The sequence below is a fragment of the Egretta garzetta genome, unplaced genomic scaffold, assembly GCF_000687185.1.
Source record: "Egretta garzetta isolate BGI_Z169 unplaced genomic scaffold, ASM68718v1 scaffold397, whole genome shotgun sequence".
In the NCBI taxonomy this organism is placed as follows: Eukaryota; Metazoa; Chordata; class Aves; order Pelecaniformes; family Ardeidae; genus Egretta; species Egretta garzetta.
Window position 1 is genome coordinate 1,393,246 of NW_009260493.1, and position 22,787 is coordinate 1,416,032.

Consider the following 22,787-nt stretch of genomic DNA (forward strand, 5'->3'; position numbering starts at 1 on the left):
CCGGGTGGGGGGTCTGCCTCCTCCCCCGCGTCCCGCGCCTCTTCTGCCACCCTCTGCCTCCTCGCTTAGTTACCTGCCGGCCCGCACCCCGCCAGTGCGCGCTTTAGCACCTCGTGGAGGTATTTTTTTAAATCTAGGGACGGGAATGCAAAGGCCTGGAGGCTTCTCTCCGTGTTTGAGAATAGCATATTCGCTGTGGTCAGGATGGAAGTGGACATTTCCTGCGTGCTGCATAGGGCTCAGGTACTGCGCCAAAGCTAGAGAGTGGGCTACAGCACCCACAAACGCACGCTTACGGGCTCAGGTATTGATACGGCATCTGGCTTCTCTTTTGTGCCAGTCGTTAATGTTTATTTTATTGCAGAGTAGTTCTTGTGGCAGGGCCGCTTTGTTCCTCTTCGTTGCGAGAGTTTGTATCATTTGGATTTTTAAGTTAATGTGAGAGCAAGGGAAATAAATAGTATTTCCCTTATAGGAAATAATTTGTTTTAAAAAAATAGCTTTTTACTTATATTAACTGTAGAAAGTATCAGCTCTGTTTACAATGTATACTTCTACAGACTGCTTACATATTGGAGCTCCGTGTTGCCCTCTTGCTACCCCCAGTGGGGATGTAGTACCGTTTTAACGATTTTAAGTAGTACAGTGCTGGTTTGGGTTTTTAAAGTGTTAATTTGATTTGTAGTGGAACAATGTGCCAACCATGTTGTTTCTACAAGCCACGATAAGATAGGTTTTTAAAATGGGCAGGTACTTTCTAATAACTCAGGAGCAGCTGAACAGCCGTAACTGATAGGCAATTCTAGGTGTTGCACTTTATGCAATTTGAATTCTTAAGTGGAAGAAATCACATTGTGGCCACTAGAAGAAAAATAAATCCTGGAAACTGTTTTTTTTTTTCTCCATTTTATTTTTGATTGGCTTATTTGCTATATCGTTAAGTAGGGAAAAGGAAGAGTCTAGTCACAAGAACAGAAGAACATAAGTAGATTAGAACCTTTTTCTCCTATATACCTACTAGTGTGAGCAAAAGTCTTTACTTTCATATTGAAAAACAGCTTCTGACTGACTTGCTGAGTGCTCAGGTATGAGTACTGTAAAAATAATTAACTCTGAAGACTTTAGGTGAGAACTGTATTGGAGAGCATTAGAATATGCCTTACATCTTCTGAATGCTTGAAAAACAGTAAACTTTGGGTTGTCAGAAAATAAAATGCATAAGATCAGGCAATGACATTTTAGCCAACTTATCACCTATGGTATAAACAGACAGCACCTAAGAATAGGCTTGTTTTTATGACTTCTCTTTCAGTTTTGTTTTAGCTTCTGTCTCTGTATTTGAATGCTGGGCTACACTGATAGGAAGGTTTTAAAGATGTTGTGACTAAGCCCCTGATCCTGGAAGTAAATGGTACAAAACTTGCTACGTTTGGGGAATCCTGAGTGTCATTGCTAGCCACCTTTGTACCCAGTGCAGAACTTGACTTTAACTTAACTTTCCATCATTGTCTCTGGTCTAACTGGCCTATACACATTTTGCATTTTAGAACTGTGAAATGATTAATAAATATTTGAAGTAGCTGAAGTGTATTAATCCCTAGATTGTAGTTTGTGCTATACTTAAATGCTTTTGATTACCTTACAAAATATTTGTACTTCACTTCTAAAAAAACCTTTGTTTATATTATTTTTAAGGTCATGTTATACTCCAGAAATGACGTCGGAGTTCTGTTCTAGAGATTTTTGGCTTAAAATGGATGTAAATTAAATTTAGCAGCAGATGGAATACACTAAATTGTAGAAAAACTTTTACCATACTTTCTCTTACGCAGTTTGTATTCAGTTAATAATTTTACAGTGGTTTATGTAACTTACTGGTGAAATCCAGATGACACTTCAGAAAGAACGTTCCAAATACACTTAAACACTTATGTCTGCAGGTTGGGTACTTCCGGGGTTGTTTTTGTTTCTTTTTGTTTGTTTGTTTTTTAAAGGAAGGAGTTGTGTTTGGATTCTGCCGTGAAGCTTAAATAAAGGCAGCTGTCCATCTAGGTAGTATAGCTTACTCCAAATGTGTGTGTGAGCTGAGCAATATCCTGTATTATAGCTATCCTATATGACAGTCAGAATTGAAGTGATTGACATAGGCTCATCATTAATTTGATTAGAAAGAAATGTCTGAAGTTTATTTGAACTCTGACTACTGCATATAATGCCAGCTATTGTGGAAAGCTGTTCCATGTCTAGCTATGATCTGTGGCATTGTCAGTGCTGTACCTAATCATATATATAAAATTAGCCCTAACATTTAAAGTCCTGGGAAAGATTAAATTTAAAGATGAGAAATGATCACACTCCTAAATAAAGCACACTCAGTATTGTTTTCATGTAATGGTTGATGCTTTACTATTTGATTAAAACTCCTTGGCAACTGAAAAATACAATATTATACAACTGACTTAGTATACCATTGAGGTAATTGGCAATGTTTTATACCACACAGTTTATCATTTGCTACAGTTGACATCATGAAGGCTAACCATTGCAGAATCATTTTCCTCTAGACCTCAGCTCAGGCCCTGAGTTTTTTTCTGAAAAGCACATCAAAGTCAAGAATAGGTCTTGACAGAAGAAAATGACTGAAATGTTTCAAATTCTTTATACGTTCTATAAAATGTGTTTTGTTAAAAAGGAATTGAAATGAACTAGAGGCAAGCACATGTACCGTCACACTTGCAGCACTCAGATGGTGATGGTTTAATTGCATATTTATTTAAATAAAACTCAGTATTTGTTATATAGTCAGTTCAGTGTTAAAAAGTCTTGCTGTTAGCTTCAAGTCTAGCCATTCTCACTTTGGTTTTGGGTACTGTACGTGAAGTTGGTTTTGGGTGCTATACTCCCTTGAGTTTTCTTGAGGCACTTGTCCTTTTTGCAGTGGCAAGCTTTGAATTTCCAAATTATTTTGGACTTTATGGTGTGAAGAATGTATGCAGGCAAATGTGAAAGGAGACCCGACAGATGCTTTAATTCTGAAACACATTTAATTATTTTTTAATTTATTTTGGTATGAATCTAGAAAAAATGTAAGTAGTTTTACAGACATGTAAATAGTTGTAGGACTAGAATTTATTTTAGGGGAAATGGAGATCGCTAATTAGTTTTAAATACAAGATAAACTGGATATTTGAAGTGATACTTTGTTTAGCCACCTTAACTGCATCTTTAAGTTTTGAATAACAGGAATCTTGAAAGGACATTTATTTAAGTTTTAAAGGGCAAATTCAGCCTAGATGCTTATTTCTTTAAAAACTGCATTAGTAATTCACTGATCTAGTTCAACTAAACACAACATTTTGTTCATTTAAAGTTTCTGAATGTCTTTAGTCATGTGCAGACACACATCTCTCCATGTATGAGCTTTGTTAAGTCTTGCTGTCCACGATGCTGCCCTTGCTGGGTTTTTTTTGCGTGCTCTTTATTTAAAACCAAACCAAAAATGTCTCATGCATAAGCCATGCATGCTTTGGTCAAATCATTGGAAACTACTTGTACTTTGTAAGTTGCTGAGACTGGCACCTGCAGTTTTGGACTACAGCCATGTAGAAGGTTAACAATGGTAAAACCTACTTAGGGCAGTTTAGTAGCTTAAAAAAATCCAAAACCATGTCTAGTTGTAAAATTTACATTGTTGAATCCAGTGAAGAATAGTTATTAGCATCCAGTGCTACAAATCCAAGCCGAAATTTAGGGGAAGAATTGCAGGTTTTGTATTTGTCTAGCAACACAATATTTTATGATACTGGAGAGGCAGTTGTGAAAAGGCCAATTGTATACTTTTAAAAAGAGACAAAAGAATAAGGCAGAGCTTCTCCCTTGAAGCCCAGGAACAAGAAAGTCATGTGTCTTCTGATTCCTTTCAGAAATGCTGTGTTTATTTGAGTAAGTTTTGTATAAAAAGTTTAATTCCTCTTCTCCATATGATTGGGTGCTGATCTTTTAATATAGAAGGGTATTGAATGGAAAACTCAGTGTCATTGTGGTGATGTGGAATATGCTCTGTCCTAGAGTGTTTCAAGATGAGGGTGCACATAAAGCACTGTAACATTAAGGCAATGATTGCAGTTTGCTGAAGAAGTCATGTGGGTTCCTATGCCTTTTCTCTCATTAATGTAAATGTCTTGTAGTCTGTGAGAGTCGGAATTAAAACTTCTACAGCAGTGCTAGGCTGGGGTTCAGCTATTACCAACAATGAAAATGGTTTGTCTTCACATAGCTCATCATAAAGCGGAGTCAGAGTGAGCTTCTGGTGTGCAGAATGGTAGCGAGAGCCTTGCGAGATGATAGGAAGCGATACATAAAGTCGTCATTGCTACTATTTGGTTAACTGGTTCTTCTGAAATTTGTCAGTGGTAGGGATGTAACAGTCGCTGACCATTTGCTGGCAATGCTGTTGTCTAGATACTCTATTTGCACTTCATTGTCTGTTGGTCACCTTTATCTTGATGTTTCTTTAGAATGTATGTTTCAAGTGGCACTGGGGAGCAGTTCAGTCGACTACAATTTCAGAAATGTGACCCTTGGAAATAACCCACATTTTAAGTACTAAGCATTGGAGTATAGGTGCACGAAAGTGCAGAAGTGTAAATCAGATATTCTGGTTTAGACTACTTTATTTAAGTGGCATATTCTAAGTCACAGAGGCGGCTTTTTCACGAAAGAATGCCAGTTGATGCTAAAAAAAGCTAAATTGTATGCCTCACGAAGATGCTAAATAGAGATTGATGCTGAATAGCTGGGGAGAGTGAAAAAAGGATGCTTTCTGAAATGAGGAGCCAGGGCTTTGATTAGTGCAAGTAGTGATACTAGCAATTACGTATGAGGAATGGTGAAAGGGCATGTAAGCTACTCCCTGGCAGGATATTTTTCTTAGATTCTGCTGCATGTTTCACGGTTGGCTGAAGCACCTGAAACACCTGCAGGGTTTTTTTCCTACCTGCTGTGAAAATAAGAGAACTTGTGTGTTTCCTCTTCTCTCTCACTAATATTTTACCAGTCATAAAAAAAATGGAACCTTCTTTCATATCCTCTACTGTTTTGAAGGATTCTGCAACTGTGATAATTTTAAAGCTTTCTTCTTTTTTGTTTATCTGATGCCACATTGACAGTCTGATATTTGTAAATTATGTTGTAGCAAATTGGGATGAAAGCTATTGGTATACCTCTATTCTTATTTTTCAGAAGAAAAAGTTAGCTCTGATATTTGCATGTGCATGCGGACACACACATCTGAAAAGTTGTCTCTCATTCTTAACCTCTGGGGTGGATATGAAAAAGGTCTTCAGTTTTATTTTGCTTTATAATCCCATAGTGCTCCTCAGAGAAAAAAAAACAAACCTTTATAATCTATACGAATTCCCTTAAGATAGAGCAAAATACATAAGAATTTGTTAATTTCCCTTTTGCTGTCAGGAACATTAAGAGCAGTATCGATTAAATGTAAATATTTCTCTCTGTTGTGTCCCAGCAAGAGTTGAACTTTGCTGGCTCTCAACTATTTGCTTTTTGTTAAAAGGGCATAGGGAAAAAAGCCCTTTTCTTTTCAACATACAGTAAATATTAAATTGATGTTCACCTGATTAAATGTCTCCATGTGTGCTGAATAAATATTTACAGTTTTAGTATCACATTTTCAAAGACTGATCTGACCTTAGGCTTTTGCCAGCCATGGAATCTTGTCTTTGGCCTTGTAAAAGCTGCGTTAAAGGCCCAAAATGTTAGGGGTTTTTTTGTGCATATCTTGCTCAAGGACCTCATTTCTTCTGTGAAGTGGTATAGGTCAGACATTGATTATTTTTCTGCTTTTGATACATATGCTTTACATTTCTTCTTGAACTGTGGTCTATATTAGGTCCCCATGAGCCTGTGAGGGTAATGTAGATCTCCAGATTCTGCTAACACTCTTGAGTTGTAACTGGATAGTTACGAGTATTGATCCTGCTTGCTACTCATTTAGAGAGCAGTGAACCATTTCGTAGTTTAAAACAAATGCACTTCTGGAGACTCATGACTTCACATCCTTTGATTTTCACCTACTCACTAAGACCATGTCTGAGGCTACAATCTTTGGCAGAATACTTGAAATTATCTTAACAAGTCTTATTTGAGTTTGCCATCAGCAGTCTGTTTTGCTGTGCAGTTGTAAAAGTAGAGTCTAGGAATCCAAATGGCTTTCTTAGAGGAAAAAAAAAATCAGAACAAAAGTATTTGATAAAGCAGGCCTTAAAATATGGTCTACACACTTGATTACATTTGTGAGGATTTTTTTCCACTTAGGAAGAGGCCCACTTCTTTTCCTTGTCTGTAAAATTGGTACATCTTTCTATCTCCAGGCAGCCACCAAGAAGTTTAACCCGAGTGGCTGATTCAGCCTTGGTTAGAGCCCGCGTTGCTGGCCTCAGCAGCCGCTGCTGTAACTCTGTTGTGAGGCCTGGGACAGTGGTGCGTAATTGTTCACATGTGCATCCAGAGTTCAGCTAGCTTGGCTTTGAACTCAATAAACAATAATAGTCCTTGTTCCTGTATTGGAACTTTTCATGAATTGCATGTGCATTTCTTTCTTTCCATTTCTTCACTTCTTTGGAGCTGCTTTTCTGCAGTGTTTCTCTGGCAGCACTGACTGCAGCAGCAGTCAGCTAGGTAATTTTATTAACCTTGTTCAGCAGCTGCTTCTACACTATAGGGTACGTGTTCTTTAAAAGAAAAAGACTATCTTCAGCTACTGCTGTACTAGTTCTTGTCTTCACCTGTCCTTACCAGTTGTACTGACCAAAATGAGACTTTTTAAAAATAGAATTTGAAAAGTAATTGTTAAAATCTAGAAGAGGTAAAAGGAAGTGAGTGCATTGCCACCGTGCCCCTCTGTCAGATTTATCACCACCGTAAATGTGTATTTCTTGTAATAGCCTGCTCTTTGTGCTGTTATGATTTTGGCAAGTGAGCCACCATTTGTACAAAAATGGCAACTATGGGTGTACAACAGTTTATCCCTTTCTTTCCACTTTTTTTTAAGAGTTTGCCTACAGAGCTTACCTGGGCTTACTGGGTACAGTTTTTGATTGTATGAGTTTGTTTATTTTTAAGTTCCTAATGAGTAATACTGAATTGCTGTCTTTTCTCCTAGCTTTGTGATTATACAAGCAGGTAGCTGGTGGGCATTTTTCTGATGTTTTGACATTCAGAAATATAATGCACGTCTTTAATATAATACAGTACATATGTGGAAGGTAAGGCTTGGCACCTTTGTTATTGTGGTTGCTGTTGATGGTTTTTGAGGGTTGGCAGAGAATGCTCTGGTTCCCGGTTACGATGGGGGCACAACAGAAGATGTGTAAAAGCGGAGGGGCAGAGCTGAAATCCCAGAGGCAGTAGCAGCAAGGAATGGTGGTTTGGGTGGATGGTGGCTGAGCAGTAAGAGAATGTAGTGTAGCAACAGCTGAGAGGTTGAAGGCACCTGTTTTGGTAGCCTTGACCTTGTTTATTGTGAAGTTCTGTCTATAACATCACTTTTGAAAGATTGGAGTAAATATTCTTTTATAAACACTGATGGTGGCTCCACAAGGTGTTTTATGCAAGGCAGTGAACAGCTGTCTTACACGTTTGAATTGGAATTTGTAATTGATATAGTGTGCATTTGGGGGAAAGATATTTCAGAAGATCCATCTTCTTGTGTTGTTTGGCCTAGGGTTCAGTGTTTACAAATATTCATTTGGAGTTGAGTGGTAAGGGTTTCCTTTTTTTTTTTGGTTTTCTGTTTTTAGTACTTATTAGTTACTTTCAAAAACTGAAGTAGAATTAATTATGTGCATCCTTTGCTTTCCATCCCTATTATTCTATAGCTTGTTTAAAGAAATACAAAATACTGTGAATTGAATGCTGCTCACTGTAAAAATGTTGGTTTAAAAATCTTGGCCTCATGGCATGCCTTTATGGAGCTCTCTTGCCAGAAAATTTAGAAATTAGTACAATATATAAAAATACAGTTCTAGTATTTCGAGATTGATGTGATTGCAGTTTTAAAAAGAGAAATAATCATACTTACAAATGTCTGTTTTTTCCAGAGGTTAAGTCCAAAGAGGTTATAATGTATTAACCAGGTTGTTGGAAGCCTATGGAAAGATCTGATCAGGCTGAAGTTTTTCACATTACTGAATCTCCTATACTTATTAACAAAACAAAGCTGGTTCAAAGGACTAGGTTATTCTCTGAAACTGGTCTAAATTACAGCTTCAGATAACATGTTGATCTTCATGGATTGGTTACCAGATATGCAGTAGTAGCCACTGCTGCTTCATTTCAGAAATCTGAAGTGGCGCGCTTAACAGGAAAAGGAGAAACATTTATGTAACAATTATATTGGTTGGAGAAATCCAACCCACTATAAACCATGATTTTTGAAAAATTTGAAATCATGAAGTTTCACTGTGAATGCAGGGTATTTCAAACCGTATCTATGGAAAAAAATATTTCAAAATCAGGAAGACAGGACAGCTTTTGTTGTGAGGCCTAAAAACAGTTGGCAGGGAAAATGTGTGAGTCTTCAATTCTCATAACGTTTAGGATCTGTCCCTGAATTTCCTGTCTCAGAACTGTAGAGGTGTGATTGTATTTAGACTTCTCTAAGGCATTTAGCTGCATGCTGCACTACCCTTTAGCAAACCAGTGCATTGCAACAAGAAGGGGCACTTCTCAGTGCGGGCAGCCCACAGGCTCACCTCTGGAAATCTACAGAGACTGCCATTGTGCCTGAAGCTGATCGGTTTTCCTGTTGGTGATCTAGATTTAGCCATAAAATCATGATAAAATGTTAACAATGGAAATTAGCCATATGGCAGGAATGATGAAAAAATTGCAGAAAGTGAAATACCCCTGCTAAATGCCTTAGAGAAGTCTAAATACAATCACACATGTACAATTCTGAGATATGAAATATAGGGACAGATCCTAAACATTATGAAAATCGAAGACTCATACATTTTCCCTGCCAGCTGTTTTTAGGGCTCACAACAAAAGCTGTCCCATCTTACTCATTTCAGAATGTTTTCTCTATAGATACAGTTTAAAATCCCCTGCATTCACAGTGAAACTTCATTGCAGAACGTGAAATACCCTTGTTTTCTTATGCGATATGCTTTCAGAGATGATCTGGACTTTTTGATCAATCTTTCCTTTCTGTTGTTGGGAGTTTGGGCTTTGGTAAAGCTCTCAGTCTTGCCTAGCTATTTTATGTGGTCCATTTAGTTTTTTCTAAGCTTTTTGTTCCCATGCAGTAAACATCCTAAGTTACTATGAAGAGAAAAAGGGGAATTGTATTTTATAGCTTGTAAAGGGCTAGGAGCAAATGAATTATGTTCTAGAGGCTATTCTGAACTAAACATCTGTTTCTTCGTTGCATGCAATTCAGGAGACTGGGGTTGAATCCAGGTGGTTTCTTTAAATTCCAGTTTTAAGTTCATAGTCTATTTGTACAAAGCAGGCTGTACCAACAACTTAGGAGCTTTCTTTGAAAGTAGTAATGAAGTGGGTTTAGAGGGAATTGTAAATGGGCTGTAGTATGCCTTTTGGCTCAAATATGTGAGAACTAAAATGGAAATTTGTCATTCCATCTCAAATTGTTCAGGTTCAGTACATTCGAAACTCATAATTGTGCTTCCTCAAAATGAAAGGGGTAAGAAAAGAACTGAGCAAAGGCAGTGATGGTAATACCTGACTTCTTCATGTGCTGAAATGTGATGGGCTGAAGGGACTGCCATATTACCTTTGCAACTTATTTCACTTAGTAGCTTATACACTCAGTTAGGATGAATATTCAGCTGTCCTCTTTCAACATAAACACATAGGAGTGGTGTATAATGCAACTGACATGTAGGGAGTAAGCTTTTCATGTGAGTGTTCTTGGTTGCTTTTAAATATTTTATAAAACAATTAAGTGCAACAGTAAAAGGAAGATACACACTGGGATATCAAGCATATTGACTATTATTTTATGTTTGTTAACCTAAACCACCAATGTTACGCACTTCAAGTGTATGAAAACAGTTGTATTAAGATAGTTGCTATTGAGTTGCAACCCTCTCTTGTTCTGTGGTTTTTTTAATGTTAGATTTTGGCAACTTGTGTTGTCTTGGTTGATTACTGGAAGAAGAGAACTTTTCATTGTTTTCCCTCCAAACTGAAATACCTTGTGCAGAATGGAGCATTTGCCATTCTGGTCATCCTAGGTATACACATCTTTGGAATGTATTTTAACATTTCTGTGCAGCACACAGAGCAACAAGGTGCTCATTGGGTTTAAATAACAACTATCACTGGTAGTCAGCATCAAGGAAAAGTCCTATTCACTGAGGGATGGGCTCACATAATTTAAGTAACTTTTCCTAGAGATTAAATTTCAGGAGAGTGTGTAAAATGCAACGGATTAGAAATTTGTTGATTCTGTCCTTTTTTTAAAGCAATGACTGACAATATTCTTTTCTTGTTCTTTGCAGTGTGGTGATATAAATATTTGGTAAGCAATTCAGTGACTATTTCTGTACATACAATTGGATTTGATTTATTTTAATGCTGTTGAAATGTGAAGGAAATTAACCTAATTTCTTAAGGTAATATGTATTAGGCCTGACTTCTAAGTATTTGTTTTTTCTTTTGCACATTGAAATTGCAGACATTTATTATTATATACAGTGTCTGGTTAGTGTTATGTCCTGCTAGCAGCCAGAGAAAATTGTAAAAATATTTTGGTAGAGATATGTGTAATTGATATCCCTGACACGGCTTTTGGTCATAATCTCATACTTAGAGATCAATCTGGGTCCTAGGGTATCAGTATCAAAATGTTTATTTCCTTAGTTGCTCTAACAGTGTAACAGATATTCATCTATATGAATATCTATTCCTTTGGATCACAAGAGTCCAGATGTGTTCATAGCTTTCAAGCCTTCTAGTGGCAAAATTAGTCTTATATGAAAACTTATTTCCTAGCCACTCTTCTCTTGCCTTTGTGAGATGTGGCTAGAGGTGTGAAAAAGGATATATTACTTACGAAGCTGTATTTTAATAAGGTTAGCACTTTATTCTAATTTTTATTCAAAATTTTGTTTGGGAAACAGCTGTCTGGCTCTCATGCCTGTTGAATAGGAGTGGTGAAAGGTCTTGGAATTAAGTGCTGGGCTTTGTAGAAGCATAGTATGCTGTTGCCTTCCATGGAGATGCAGTAGCTTCCTCTGTCAGTGAGTGCCCATCCATAGTAGAGGATGTAGTTCATGCACATGCTGCCTCGTCTTCACTTGAGAAACTTTAGACCTAGCTTAGCATTGTGTAGTACATTGCCTTGTAAATTACAGCTGTTTACAATAGAATTAACTGTTTACAGATGCTTACAATACAATAAACTTTTAAACCACATTTTGAATTACAGTTGTAATGATAAAAATATTGTTTGCATTACTGAACAGTCAAAATTCGAAATATGCTGATGAATTCCCAGACTTTCAGTAATCCTTCTCCCAAAGACCATGTTTCTTAACAGAATTAAAGAAAAAATACAGAGCAGAAATTCAGTACTTTATCTATAGTATCAACCTGACCTTTTGCCTTTCTCCTATTCACAACATATAATTTATAAAGGTTATTACATCTTTGAGCAAGCCCATGTTTTTTTCCTCATTTTTAAAATGATGTTGGGGAAAGGAAGTATAAATAATGCTGTTAAGCCTAACTTTAATGCACACTGGAATTTTGCCTTTTACCTAGTTTCTTGGCTCTCAACACCATTGCTTTTTGCTGCACAAATCATGATGTTGTATCAGATAGAGGAAAATACAAAATTGTGACTATAATTGGCTTTACTTGCCAGCCTGGTCCTTTCTTGGATATGATACTTAAATGTACATTTATGTAGTAAATCTGTGTAACTTGTTGCATTTGGAACCTGTTACTTCTGAAGGAGGTGCCTGAGGAAATGGTACTTTTTTCAATGTCCAACATATGCATACAAAATCTCTGTGAGGACAATTTGCCATCTATTTCTAGATAATTTTGACTGACCACAATGGAGAGGTGTTATGGTAGAAACACTTGTTTTAGGATATGATAATAAAACCTGAGTCTTAAGATGCACTTTTCTTGTTTTAAACAAATGTTAGAACAGCAAAGATATCTCTCAATTGGAAGTGATAAGAAATAGCAGAATTTGAATTTGAAACAATACACAGGGGAATATAAAATGAGAGGAATTGGTGTGACTTTTCATAAAAGAAAGTAGTATGTAATGTGTATTTGAAAGTTCTTTGAGAGAATTAGCAAGCACATGGACAGGGAGAAACTGGGTGATGTTACTTGGATTTCCAAAAAGTAGTTGAGAAAATCCATCCTCAAAAGCTTGAAAAGAAGTTGAATTGCCATGGAGAGTGCATCCTTACATTGATAGATGACTGCTAGAAGGGGAGATGTGGGAAAAGTTCATGTGTAGAAATAAATTGTGTTTTTTCAGGATGGAATCTTATGTGGGTTTCTGCTGGGAATCTGTGCATTTCAGTGTATTCATAAATGCTGTGGAAAAGGGGTAGAATAATGAGGCAAGGAAGTTTGTTCACAGTATTAAGTTATTCAGGATGTTGATACTGAAGGGCTAGCCATGAAGGATTGCAAAAGGACATTGCTGTACTGACTGTTAGATGGCACCCTGCAATTTCACCAAGTAGTAATGCATGCTTGGGAGATAGTATGAAAAAAGCAACCCTTGCTTTTTGTACGCAGTGATGGGCACTGAAATGATATAATTTGGTAATTAATAAGACCTTGCAACTGAAATGAAAATGCCCGTTCCAAGTTCAGCAGTAGTCAAAATAGCAAGCAGAATCCTGGAAATTAGGAAAGAAATAGAGACTCGTTATACTGCCACTGCATCTTTATCTTCTGGCACGTGCAGTCTGGTTTGCACCTCAGGACCATGTTGGCAGAATTGCATGTAGAGAGAAGGGCAGAAAGGGCAGTCAAAGGAATGGAACAGGTCTGTATGACAAATTACTATTAATACTCTTTCTGAGGTAGAAAAAAGATGACTTGAAGATTATGAGATAGGGGTCTACAATACTGGTGATACAGAAGAGGTAAATCACTGTTTCTTCCAATGGAGAAGCTAGGTAAACCCAGCCTCACTGATGATCAAGGGTTCAAATCAAGAAAAAGAAGTTTGTTTGCACAGGTTTTGATTAAACAATGTGCATTTGCCAAAAGATGTTGGGCATGCTAAAGATTTACTTGTATTAAAAAATAAATTTGAATTCCCTATGTGGAGGGAATCCAGAGGTTTTATGAAAAAGATCAGTTGGTGCAGGCTCAGGAATCACTGAACTGTGGGTTGCTGGTGGCTAAAATAACATGCAGAGGAAGTATCACTAAAAGGGCAACTGTATGTTACCTTCATAAACATCAGCTACTGAATGCTGTTTCTATTAGTTTTCTCTGACCTAGTGGTATGCATAGTAAATAGCACATTTTTTACCATGCCCTAACTCAAAGGAAAGGAGGAGAGGTAAGGAGGGGAAAAAAAAAAAAGAACAGATAAAAGAAAAAACCACAAAAGAACAGGTAAAGAAACAAGAGGAGGTAAAAATACATTATTACAAGACGGTAGAAAGGTGTTAAGAATGAAAACAATTTTAAAAGAGGGAACCAGAGAAGGACAGAGAAAAGCAGTCCCATAGCAACCATCACTTCTTGGTAGGGTAGGAGCGGGTGCTCCTTGGTGATGCTTGGCCCAGAGGCATGATTAGGCAGGGAGCTCGAAACAGTTGCCAGGTCTCTGCTGTCAAACTTCCTGCTCTTCTGGCACTTGAAATGGCCAAGCTGACTGGGGCTGGCTGAAGTTTGACAAGAACATCCCAAGACTTGGTGAGGCTTTGGATGTGGAGGGTAAATAAAAAAGGGAGTGTATTTTCAATTTCAGGAGGTTCTGGAGGAACTGGAACAGGAACCTGGCATATTTGTTACCTAGATGGTGAGAGGGTCTTCCTCTCAGCATGGAATGGGCGTGAGTCAGGATCCCACGAGCACACCTGAGTCTCTGTCTCAAGTCCTCCACAGAGAATTTTCCAACTTACATTCCTGTTAAGCGATAGTTTTGGTTAACAATGTAAGCTACCACACTGGGGTTTTTCGCTTTCCTATGGCCAAAGAGTTGGAGGAGTGAAGCACGGTTGGATAGGGAAGTTTTTTGAGGTGTGATTTCAAGGTGAATTGGTGAGCTGTTATACACCCTACTAAAGAGGTGAGAGGAGGAATTACTGATAGTTTTGGAGATGTGATGCAGGTTTGACCCTCTATGTGTCTCTTACGTTTCTGTGCAATCGTGTTAGGATAAGAACTTATAAAATAGTAAAATTTATTTTTACAATTCAGACTAACAAAACAGGTTTAGAGATAGTCTTATAAAACCAGAAAAAAAATCCACCCTTAAAACTACCTATTACTTTGATCATCTTGAAGGCCTTCAGTGCTATCTGGTTAATAAGCTGTTATGTGCTTACATGGCCATTTGGCTAGCATCTGATTCTTCCTTTGCTAGATCATTACCCTGGGAATTGCTTTCACTGAGACAGATTAGGATTTGGTGATAAGTGTATCTTTTGTCCCTGAAGTGCCATTCAGATTCAAGCCTTCCCTTTAAGGATTCCCTGTGATTTATATTCAGTGTTTAATCGAACACGCATACTTCTATCAAAGGTTTATTGATTGTCCCCCACCTAATTATCAAAATGGTGATGTGTGTAGGGCATGGCTGGATGGAATCATCATACAGCAAAGCAATAAAATGACTTCCCCACAGACAAATTCACTGCACATTGATCTGATGTTTTCTTTAGCTGTAGAGAAGGTTGGGAAGAGTAATGTTTGTTTGTATTTTGTAGTTTCCAGTATTCCTTGCAATGTGTTTGGAGCTGAGCATGTTCAATCATCTAGAATACTTGAGGTATGCAGTTCAGAGTTATGTCCACAGCTTTCTGGAATAAACTGATAGAACATTAAAATTTCATTGGCATTGCAATCAAATGTATACTACTATTAAGCGTGCTGAGTTGAAAAATCACTGGCACTTTCTACAGGAACTTGAAAGTCTTTTCTTACTTTTGCTATGCATTTTCTCACAGAGGAAAATAAAAATATTCCCAAAAGGTCATATGGAAAGCCTGCATTTAATGAGCCAACAGTTTGCAAATGGTTTCTCTTACCAGTACAGTCAGATTCCTTGTGACTTCTACAGAAGTTTAGTCTTTGTTCCTTATAAACATTTGTGTTCTTTGGAAGTCATTAATTTTGTTTTCTTTAGCATCAGACATGCAGTTTCTTTCTTTTGCTCAGTTAATTTTGTGTGTGATAAATGCCATCTACCTTTAGAGAGGGAATGTCTCACCTTTAGTTTTCTGAGTGATGTGTTCAAGAATGGACAGTACAAAACAAAGCTTTGTATAATTTTATAATGGATTTTTACATGTTTTTATCAGGTCTTAACCTTTCCATTTATTCAAGTCAGTTGGTTTTACTGAAGGAGCGTTTTCCCATATGTTGTATTTGTGTTGTGTGGTGACTTTGCTTAGGAGAGCCTTTGTGTTAGAATGACTCTTGGGTGAACGCACAAGCTCTTTGCAGCGGTGCTCTTTTCCAGGCAATATCGGGAGACTATTTCTCCCCTTAGATATTAGGATAGGTTTTGTTTAATTAGCATGCTTTTTTTAGTTTCTGGTGCAAAATCAATTACTAAATGAGTGGGAAAAATAAATTGATCCAACAACATGTGAGGGGGTTTTTAAATTGGATTCCAATATGTATGTATATCAGCAACTGGTGATAAGATGTGCAGTGTTTGGAGAGAAATTTTTTTTTTCTCTTGAAGTACATTTTAAAAAGAGACTTCACACTGGGGTGCTCACTAAAGCAGTGCCTCGGGTTTCAACAGCAAGTTTCCGTGCTTACTGTTTTTTCACAGGAGAAATTATGCAAATACTTTCACTATGCAAGTCCTTCCAACTGTGAACTTATGAAAATAACTAGAGAAAACAGGTTTCGTTGGTGGTCAGATATCTATCAGCAGTGATCAGGTGCTTAAAGAAACACTGATCGGTTTTTGGGCAAGTGTTTCATATGAGTTCGTGTTTATCCAGAAAAGCAGGTAAATGGCTAGTGTATGGAATTAGGCAGACTTTCTTCATAATTCATGGAATCATATGGTAGCTCAGCTGTAAAGCATGCTTTTTGAAGTTTGCATGGTGGTTTGTGTATCTGTTCCTTTGCTTTCTTCTTACAGCTTGCATTGTAAATGTGACTAGCGTGCTTCTCCTGGAACTTCTCCTGGTTTTGTCTGCTGCTTGAAGATTACAGCACTTCGCTTTTGACCCTCTTAAATGAACTGTATTTCTGTTGCAGAAAAAATGCAGCTGCCTAATGTTTGATAAGGCTCAAACTTGATTTGAGTAAGTTCTTTTAAACTGAGAGCTGCATTTTATACTAGCATACAGATAGCCAACTGTATTTTATACAGTTATTTAAAAGAGTTGGTGTGTTTCATTATGGTATCTGGGCACAGACTTAGCGAGTTGGTGACGACAGTTCGGGAGTGAGTCAGTTCCCTCCCTCCAAGGCACACCAGAGCTACCCTCCCAAGGCTGAGGAAAACCACGTTGGGCAGGCTGGAGCCACTGCCACCAACCTGGCTTTCACTCGCTGCCTGCTCATCTCATCTGGTGCACTCCTCCAGTCCCATCCTTCCCAGTTGATCTCCGCTACTCAGATTGTAGTGATGTCTGCCATCCCATTAGTTATCCTGTTTGCAGGCTGAAGAGTCCTAGCCACCTTTGTTCCTCACTTAAAAGCTTCTCTGTAGTTTTCATTATCTCTAATGATTTCATGCCAGCCTTGGAGATTAGAGGGGAGGACAGAAATTCCAGAAGTATTGAGAGGTTGAGAGTGCCCTGTAGGTTAGTACAGTTGCCTAAATAATGTTGTAGTTCTAAAAGCCCTTTTGCTGCATTTACTACTGAGATTTTTCTGGTTTACTGTTGAGTTGATGCATTCAAAGAAATGTCTCATGTATCAGCAGATCCCACTCCTGAATGGCAATAGTCAGCTTCAAAGCCAGTGTCCACTACTTCATGTGTACTCGTGCTTAATTTGTCTGCCTTTTTATTACTTGTTAGTCTCACTGATGTTCCTCTGCAGTTTTTGATAATCTGACTTTGTCCTGTCCAGAATATATGTGATGGCACAGACACAGTCCCCAGCATCAGTGTGACTCTGTTGGGACTTCCGTCCACTATAAACAAAATGACTGTTTATTAAAACTGTTTGCCTGGGTATCTTTAAGGAGTAATCGGCCAGGTTATTTGTCATGCAAGGGTCTGCTTAGGAGAGCTTAGTTTCTTTGGAGCCTTTTGTGAGAGATCTTTGGTAAATGTCTTTTGGTAGTCCAGGTGGACTATATCAGTGATTTCTCAGTGTGCTCATTGCTCCTTTCAGAGAAGGACAATAGACTGAGATGTGACCACTGGAGGAACCTGAACACACCTTACAGTAGCTGCGCACCCACTGATTCTTTTCTTTCAAGTAATTTATACAAATTTTTCTGGTACAGACACTGAACCTAACTGGTCTGTTGTTTCCCAGTTCTCCCCTTGAACCCTTGTCAGAAATTCACGTCACTTTTCCTGTCTCTTAGAGCTACAGGATTGAGACTGTTTCAAGTGAGAATTCACAGATCACAGTTAGTTGGTCTTTCATTCTTGAGTTCTGTTCTAGCACTTCATTATTTTTTCACCTTGTGAGCTTGTGCTTTACCTTCTTATAAACGCACTTGAGGAGGATTCTGGTATGGGAAATCTCTGCAGTTTTTCCTCAATGTGTAGATCTCAAACAGTGAAGGGGAGGATTCTTTTTCTGTAGGGCTTTATCTCCTATGAGTCCTTCTTTATGTGATGATTGTCTTCTGGTCCTGGAGGAGCACTGTAATAGATCTGCTATTACTTCTCTCTACCAAAAAGTGCTTATTTTTGTACTTTTCCCTGTTTGTTTCTCAAACATGATTGCTGTATCTTTTACACGTATATTACCTGTTAGAGCTTATGGTCACTTCTTTTTTCCTCCCCTTTTGGACGCCACTTCTGATTTTCTGAAATATAACATTTTATTTCAGATGGTTTGCCTGACTTTACTATTTAGCCATGTTGCCATTTTTTTCTAGTTTGTTTAAAGGCTTCTTTTATGTGAGGGCAAGCAGTTATCTTCTGCCAATAAGCATGAATGCCTTATAAAAGCATGATCAGGAAATAATCATAGCAAACTGTTTTGGCTAAACTTTTGTACAAAAGGGCATACAGGAAAAAATGAGCCAGAATAAAAGCACAAGTTTGAAAAACAAAAATAATATTTTTAACTCTTTATTTTCATATTTTATAATCCTCAAATTGCAGTTATTTTGCTTTAACCAGATGTGAAGAATATCTGATTTCTTTAAATGCCTACTGTCTTAAAAATCATCTGTACTAGATGGAAAATGAGAGTTCTCATTTACTAGAGAGGCAACAGTCTTGCTTCTCTAGCCAGCCTAACAGTAGAGCAAATGGGTTTGATGAATGGACTGTTTGATGGATAAGGAATTGGCTGGATGGCAGCATCCAGAGTTGCAGTTAATGACTCAGTATTCAAATGGAGATAGGTAACAACTGGTGTCCTTCAGGGGTCCATATTGGGAGCGATACTATTTAATATCTAATGACACAGACAGTGGGATTGAGTGCGCCCTCAACAAGTTTGCGGATGACACCAAGCTGAGTGGTGCGGTTCATATGCTTGAGGGGAGAGATGCCATCCAGAGGTACCTTGACAGGCTTGAGGAGAGGATCCACATGAACTGCATGAAGTTCAACAAGGCCAAGTGCAAGGTCTTCCTGCACCTGGGTCAGGGCAGTCACCAGCATCAGTACAGGCTGGGGTATGAATGGATTGAAAACAACCCTGAGAAGGACTTGGCAATGTTGGTAGATGAAAAATTGGACACGAGCCAGCAACGTGCACTTGCAGCCCAGAAAGCCACTCGTATCCTGGGCCACATAAAAAGAAGAGTGGCCAGCAGGTTGAGGGAGGTGATTATTCCCTCTGTTCTGCTTTTTTGAGACCCTACCTGGGTACTGCATCCAATTCTGGGGTCCCCAGCACAAGAAAGGTATGGACCTGTTGGAGCAGGTCCAGAGGAGGACCACAAAAATGATCTGAGGGCTGGAGCACCTCTTTTACGCAGACAGGCTGAGAGAGCTGTGGTGTTCAGCCTGGAGAAGAGAAGGCTTCAGGGAGACCTGATTGAGGCCTTTCAGTACTTAAAGGGGGCTTATAAGCAAGATGGAGGGAGACTTTTTACCAGGGCCTATAGTGATAGGACAAGGGGTAACAGTTTTAAACTAAAAGGCATTAGGTTTGGATTAGCTGTAAGGAAGAAATTCTTTATGATGAGGGTGTTGAGGCACTGGAATGGATTGCCAGGGAAATTGTGGATGCCCCCTCCCTGGAAGTGTGTAAGGTCAAGTTGGATGGAGCTCCGAGCAACCTGATCTGGTGAAAGATTTCCTTGCTCATGCCGGGGGGTTGGAACCAGGTGATCTATTAAGGTCCCTTCTGACCCAAAGCATTTTATGATTCTAAGTGGGGAGGGATTACTGGTTGACTATTAATGAACACAACGTATGAATTTGCTGAAGATAGAGCAAAGAACATGTGTGCTGTCAGCAGGTATTCAGGAGGATGTTTGTGCATGTTAGGATATCTATATTCAGAAAAGGGGGGAGGGGCTTGGCCCTCTCATTTGGTTTAAACTATGCCATGGATGTCTATGTTTTTTGTAGTTAAATTCTGTTTAAAAGATTGAGTTAAGTAATTTTAAGAAATGTCACATTTCTTAATTTTGTAAGCGAAACTCAATTTTTTCAAAAACAAAAAGCAAGTGTTGCATTAAATGTTGTGAAATTGCAAGTAGGTATTTTACACTGGGCCCTCACTGTGTCCCTAGTACAAATGCTGCTGCTTCAGACTTCTGCCATGCACTGAGAGACATAAATCACCAGTTTTCCGAGTGAATGTACTTTTCAAAACAAAATGTATTTGTAGGAAATTAAAAGCTTCTTAAACATAATTATGGAAAAATAAGTTAGAAGAGTGGGGTGGTTTGTTTTTTTTTTTTTTTCTTGGCTTCTTCCAGGTACTAAATTTGGGATTTGTGTTTTCCTTGAAACAGCTGTTAAAACCTGGAACAGGTGTATCTGTTGTCCAAAAAGCCTGTCTCTACAGAAATACGTTGTTAATTTTGCTGGGGGTTTTGGTTAATTTTTTCTTTTTCTAGCTTGAATTATCTGTCCTTAAATTTAATGCTAAATTTGGCTCTCTGCTACCTGGAATAAAGTAATGGGATGCTAGCAACAAAACATATTATCCTGTTGTTTTTTGGCATATTCTGGATGTGTGGTACTGAGATACCTGACTGCACACAGGTGGTGTTTCAGGATCAGTTGTGTGCAACTCTTCTGTGTTTCCCAGCACGGTATTGTAGCTTTCTTGATGCTTTGAACCACCCCATCCCCTTTTTTTTCCTGATCATTTCAAAGCTGATGGACTGGCCAGGTGTGGTCCCAGGGTATCTACCTGAGTCAGCAGTTCCGCCTCCTCATAGCTGTTTATGTCATAGGTGAAGTAGCTACTGTTCCTATCTCTTCTGGGACTGGTTTTGGATTGGCAAGGTGGCTTTTTGACTCTAGGCTGATTTTACATTCGCTCACATAACCTGTGAATTGCTTCTGCTGGTATTTTGGGTGTTGAGAGTGCTGACCAGGAATACCCAAACTGACTCTGCTGAGGCACTGCCTGAATGTAAGCAAAATGTTTCTGGCAACTGTAGTGGCCCCAGCAGTAGTTTAGCTCTAGTTGCACATGATCCAGCCAAGCCAGTAGCCGGGATGAGTGACCCACGGTCTGGTGAATCACCTGTGGCTAACTGGAAGTTGAGCACAGAGCTGTGAGTGTAAAACAGAGAAGAAACTGGTTGGAGACTCTTGATTTTCTGCTTCTTTTCTTCCTTTCCCCTGTGGTGGTGAAGAGCATTTATATCTCTGAATTCTAGAAGTGTATTGCTTTTCATTGTATAAGCAGCATGCAAGTAATTCAGAGTATTTTGCAACAGCAATTAGCATTAGTGAGAAGTAGTAACAGTTGTTTTAAAAGTAGATTTCTAGCTGTGAACTGGTTATAATTTCACTGTTTTAAAGGAAATCCTTTCAAGCTAAGAACACTCATACTTATGCTTGGACAAACCAGTTTTTTTCAGTTGGTCTTTTGACAGCTATGCAAAGTTTTAGTTAAAACTGGTTTTGACAGGAAAGGATAGAAAAAAGCATCTCATGTTTGCAGGGAGAAGAAATCCTTTTTCTCTGGGAAACTCCAATATGGCTGAAGAATGTCTACATGTTAACTTCAGAGTGATAAGTTATAAACAACATGTCCTATATTTAAGATTGTCTAATCCTTTCCACTGTGATCCTGTTTACGGTTGCATTTTACTGTGTTAAATGTAAACAATTCTGAATTATGTTTTCTGAGCTAGCAGTTTGCTGAAAGTTGAATGAATCTTAGGAAATTAAAGATATTGTTAACATCTTTATGGATATTCGTCTAGTTCAATATGTTGCATTGCTCAGGGTGTGTAGTAGGAGAGAGGGGTCTTTTGGCTTTGTTTCTGTTCCAATGACCATTTTATGGAAAAACTCCCAATTCTTCCTGTATTTAGGAAGGAAATAAAAAATTGTCCATGGATGGTCATGCCCATTGTCAGGGCTCTATTTTTGAGCTAATGTGCTTCTAAACGTGTGTTGAAAACAAAAATACAATGTAGGTTAAGTCAAGAATATTCTTAAAACTGGTTTGGCATTTTGTATCTGTTCTTTTTATGTATGAAAGCAGCAAATACTAGACAGTCCCTTGTCTGTTAACACCTAGGGTTGAAGGAGAAAAGAGCAGCATTTTGTTCAAAGCCATATATTGTGCATAATCAGAGGTTTTCACAGCAAGTAAATAGCCTTGGATGATGGAGTCCTGACTCGGTGTGAAGGAAGGAGTTGTTTCCAATTATCACTTATCAGTCATCGCTATGAAGTCAGTTAATGTACAGTTCTCACTACATAGCAAACTTGTGATGAATATCTGTCATGCTGGATTGCTTTTGCTAGGAGATGTATGTACAAGTAAAAAGAATAGAGGTATTACTGCATCCCGGGAGAAAATTGTTGTGCAGCTTCGCTACTTCTATACTGTGGCTGTTTTGGTGGTTAGATACTAATGAAGTTAGAAAGCTGTGTTAAAATTGAGAACCCAGCTGCATTTTTGCTTAAACATTTGTAATGTTTATGTAACTTCTGATATATTATTTCTCTGAGTTAACGCAGTGAATGGAGGAAGTCTAAAGGTACAGGAGGAAGGCTGAGGTACTGAACAACTTTTTTGCCTCAGTCTTACCTGGCAACCTTTCTCCTCACCCCTCCTGTGTTGATGGACTGCATGAGGGGGACCAGGAGGGTAAAACCCCTTCCACTGTAAAAGAAGATCAGGTTCGTGACCACCTGAGGAACCTGAACACACATAAATCCATGGGACTTGAAGAGATGCATCCCAGAGTCCTGAGGGAATTGGCCGATGTAGTC

At 38.4% G+C, this 22,787-nt stretch overlaps 1 protein-coding gene across 1 annotated transcript in view; it reads left to right on the forward strand.

Moving 5' to 3' along the window:
* Positions 1–141: 141 nt before the first annotated feature.
* SCAF8 (SR-related CTD associated factor 8) overlaps positions 142–22,787 on the forward strand; it is a 67,801-nt gene continuing 45,155 nt past the window's right edge. Inside the window, 1 exon segment of the mRNA XM_009644291.2 lies at positions 142–243. Within this exon segment, the coding sequence (XP_009642586.2) occupies positions 205–243 (39 nt within the window). The 5' untranslated portion in view covers positions 142–204.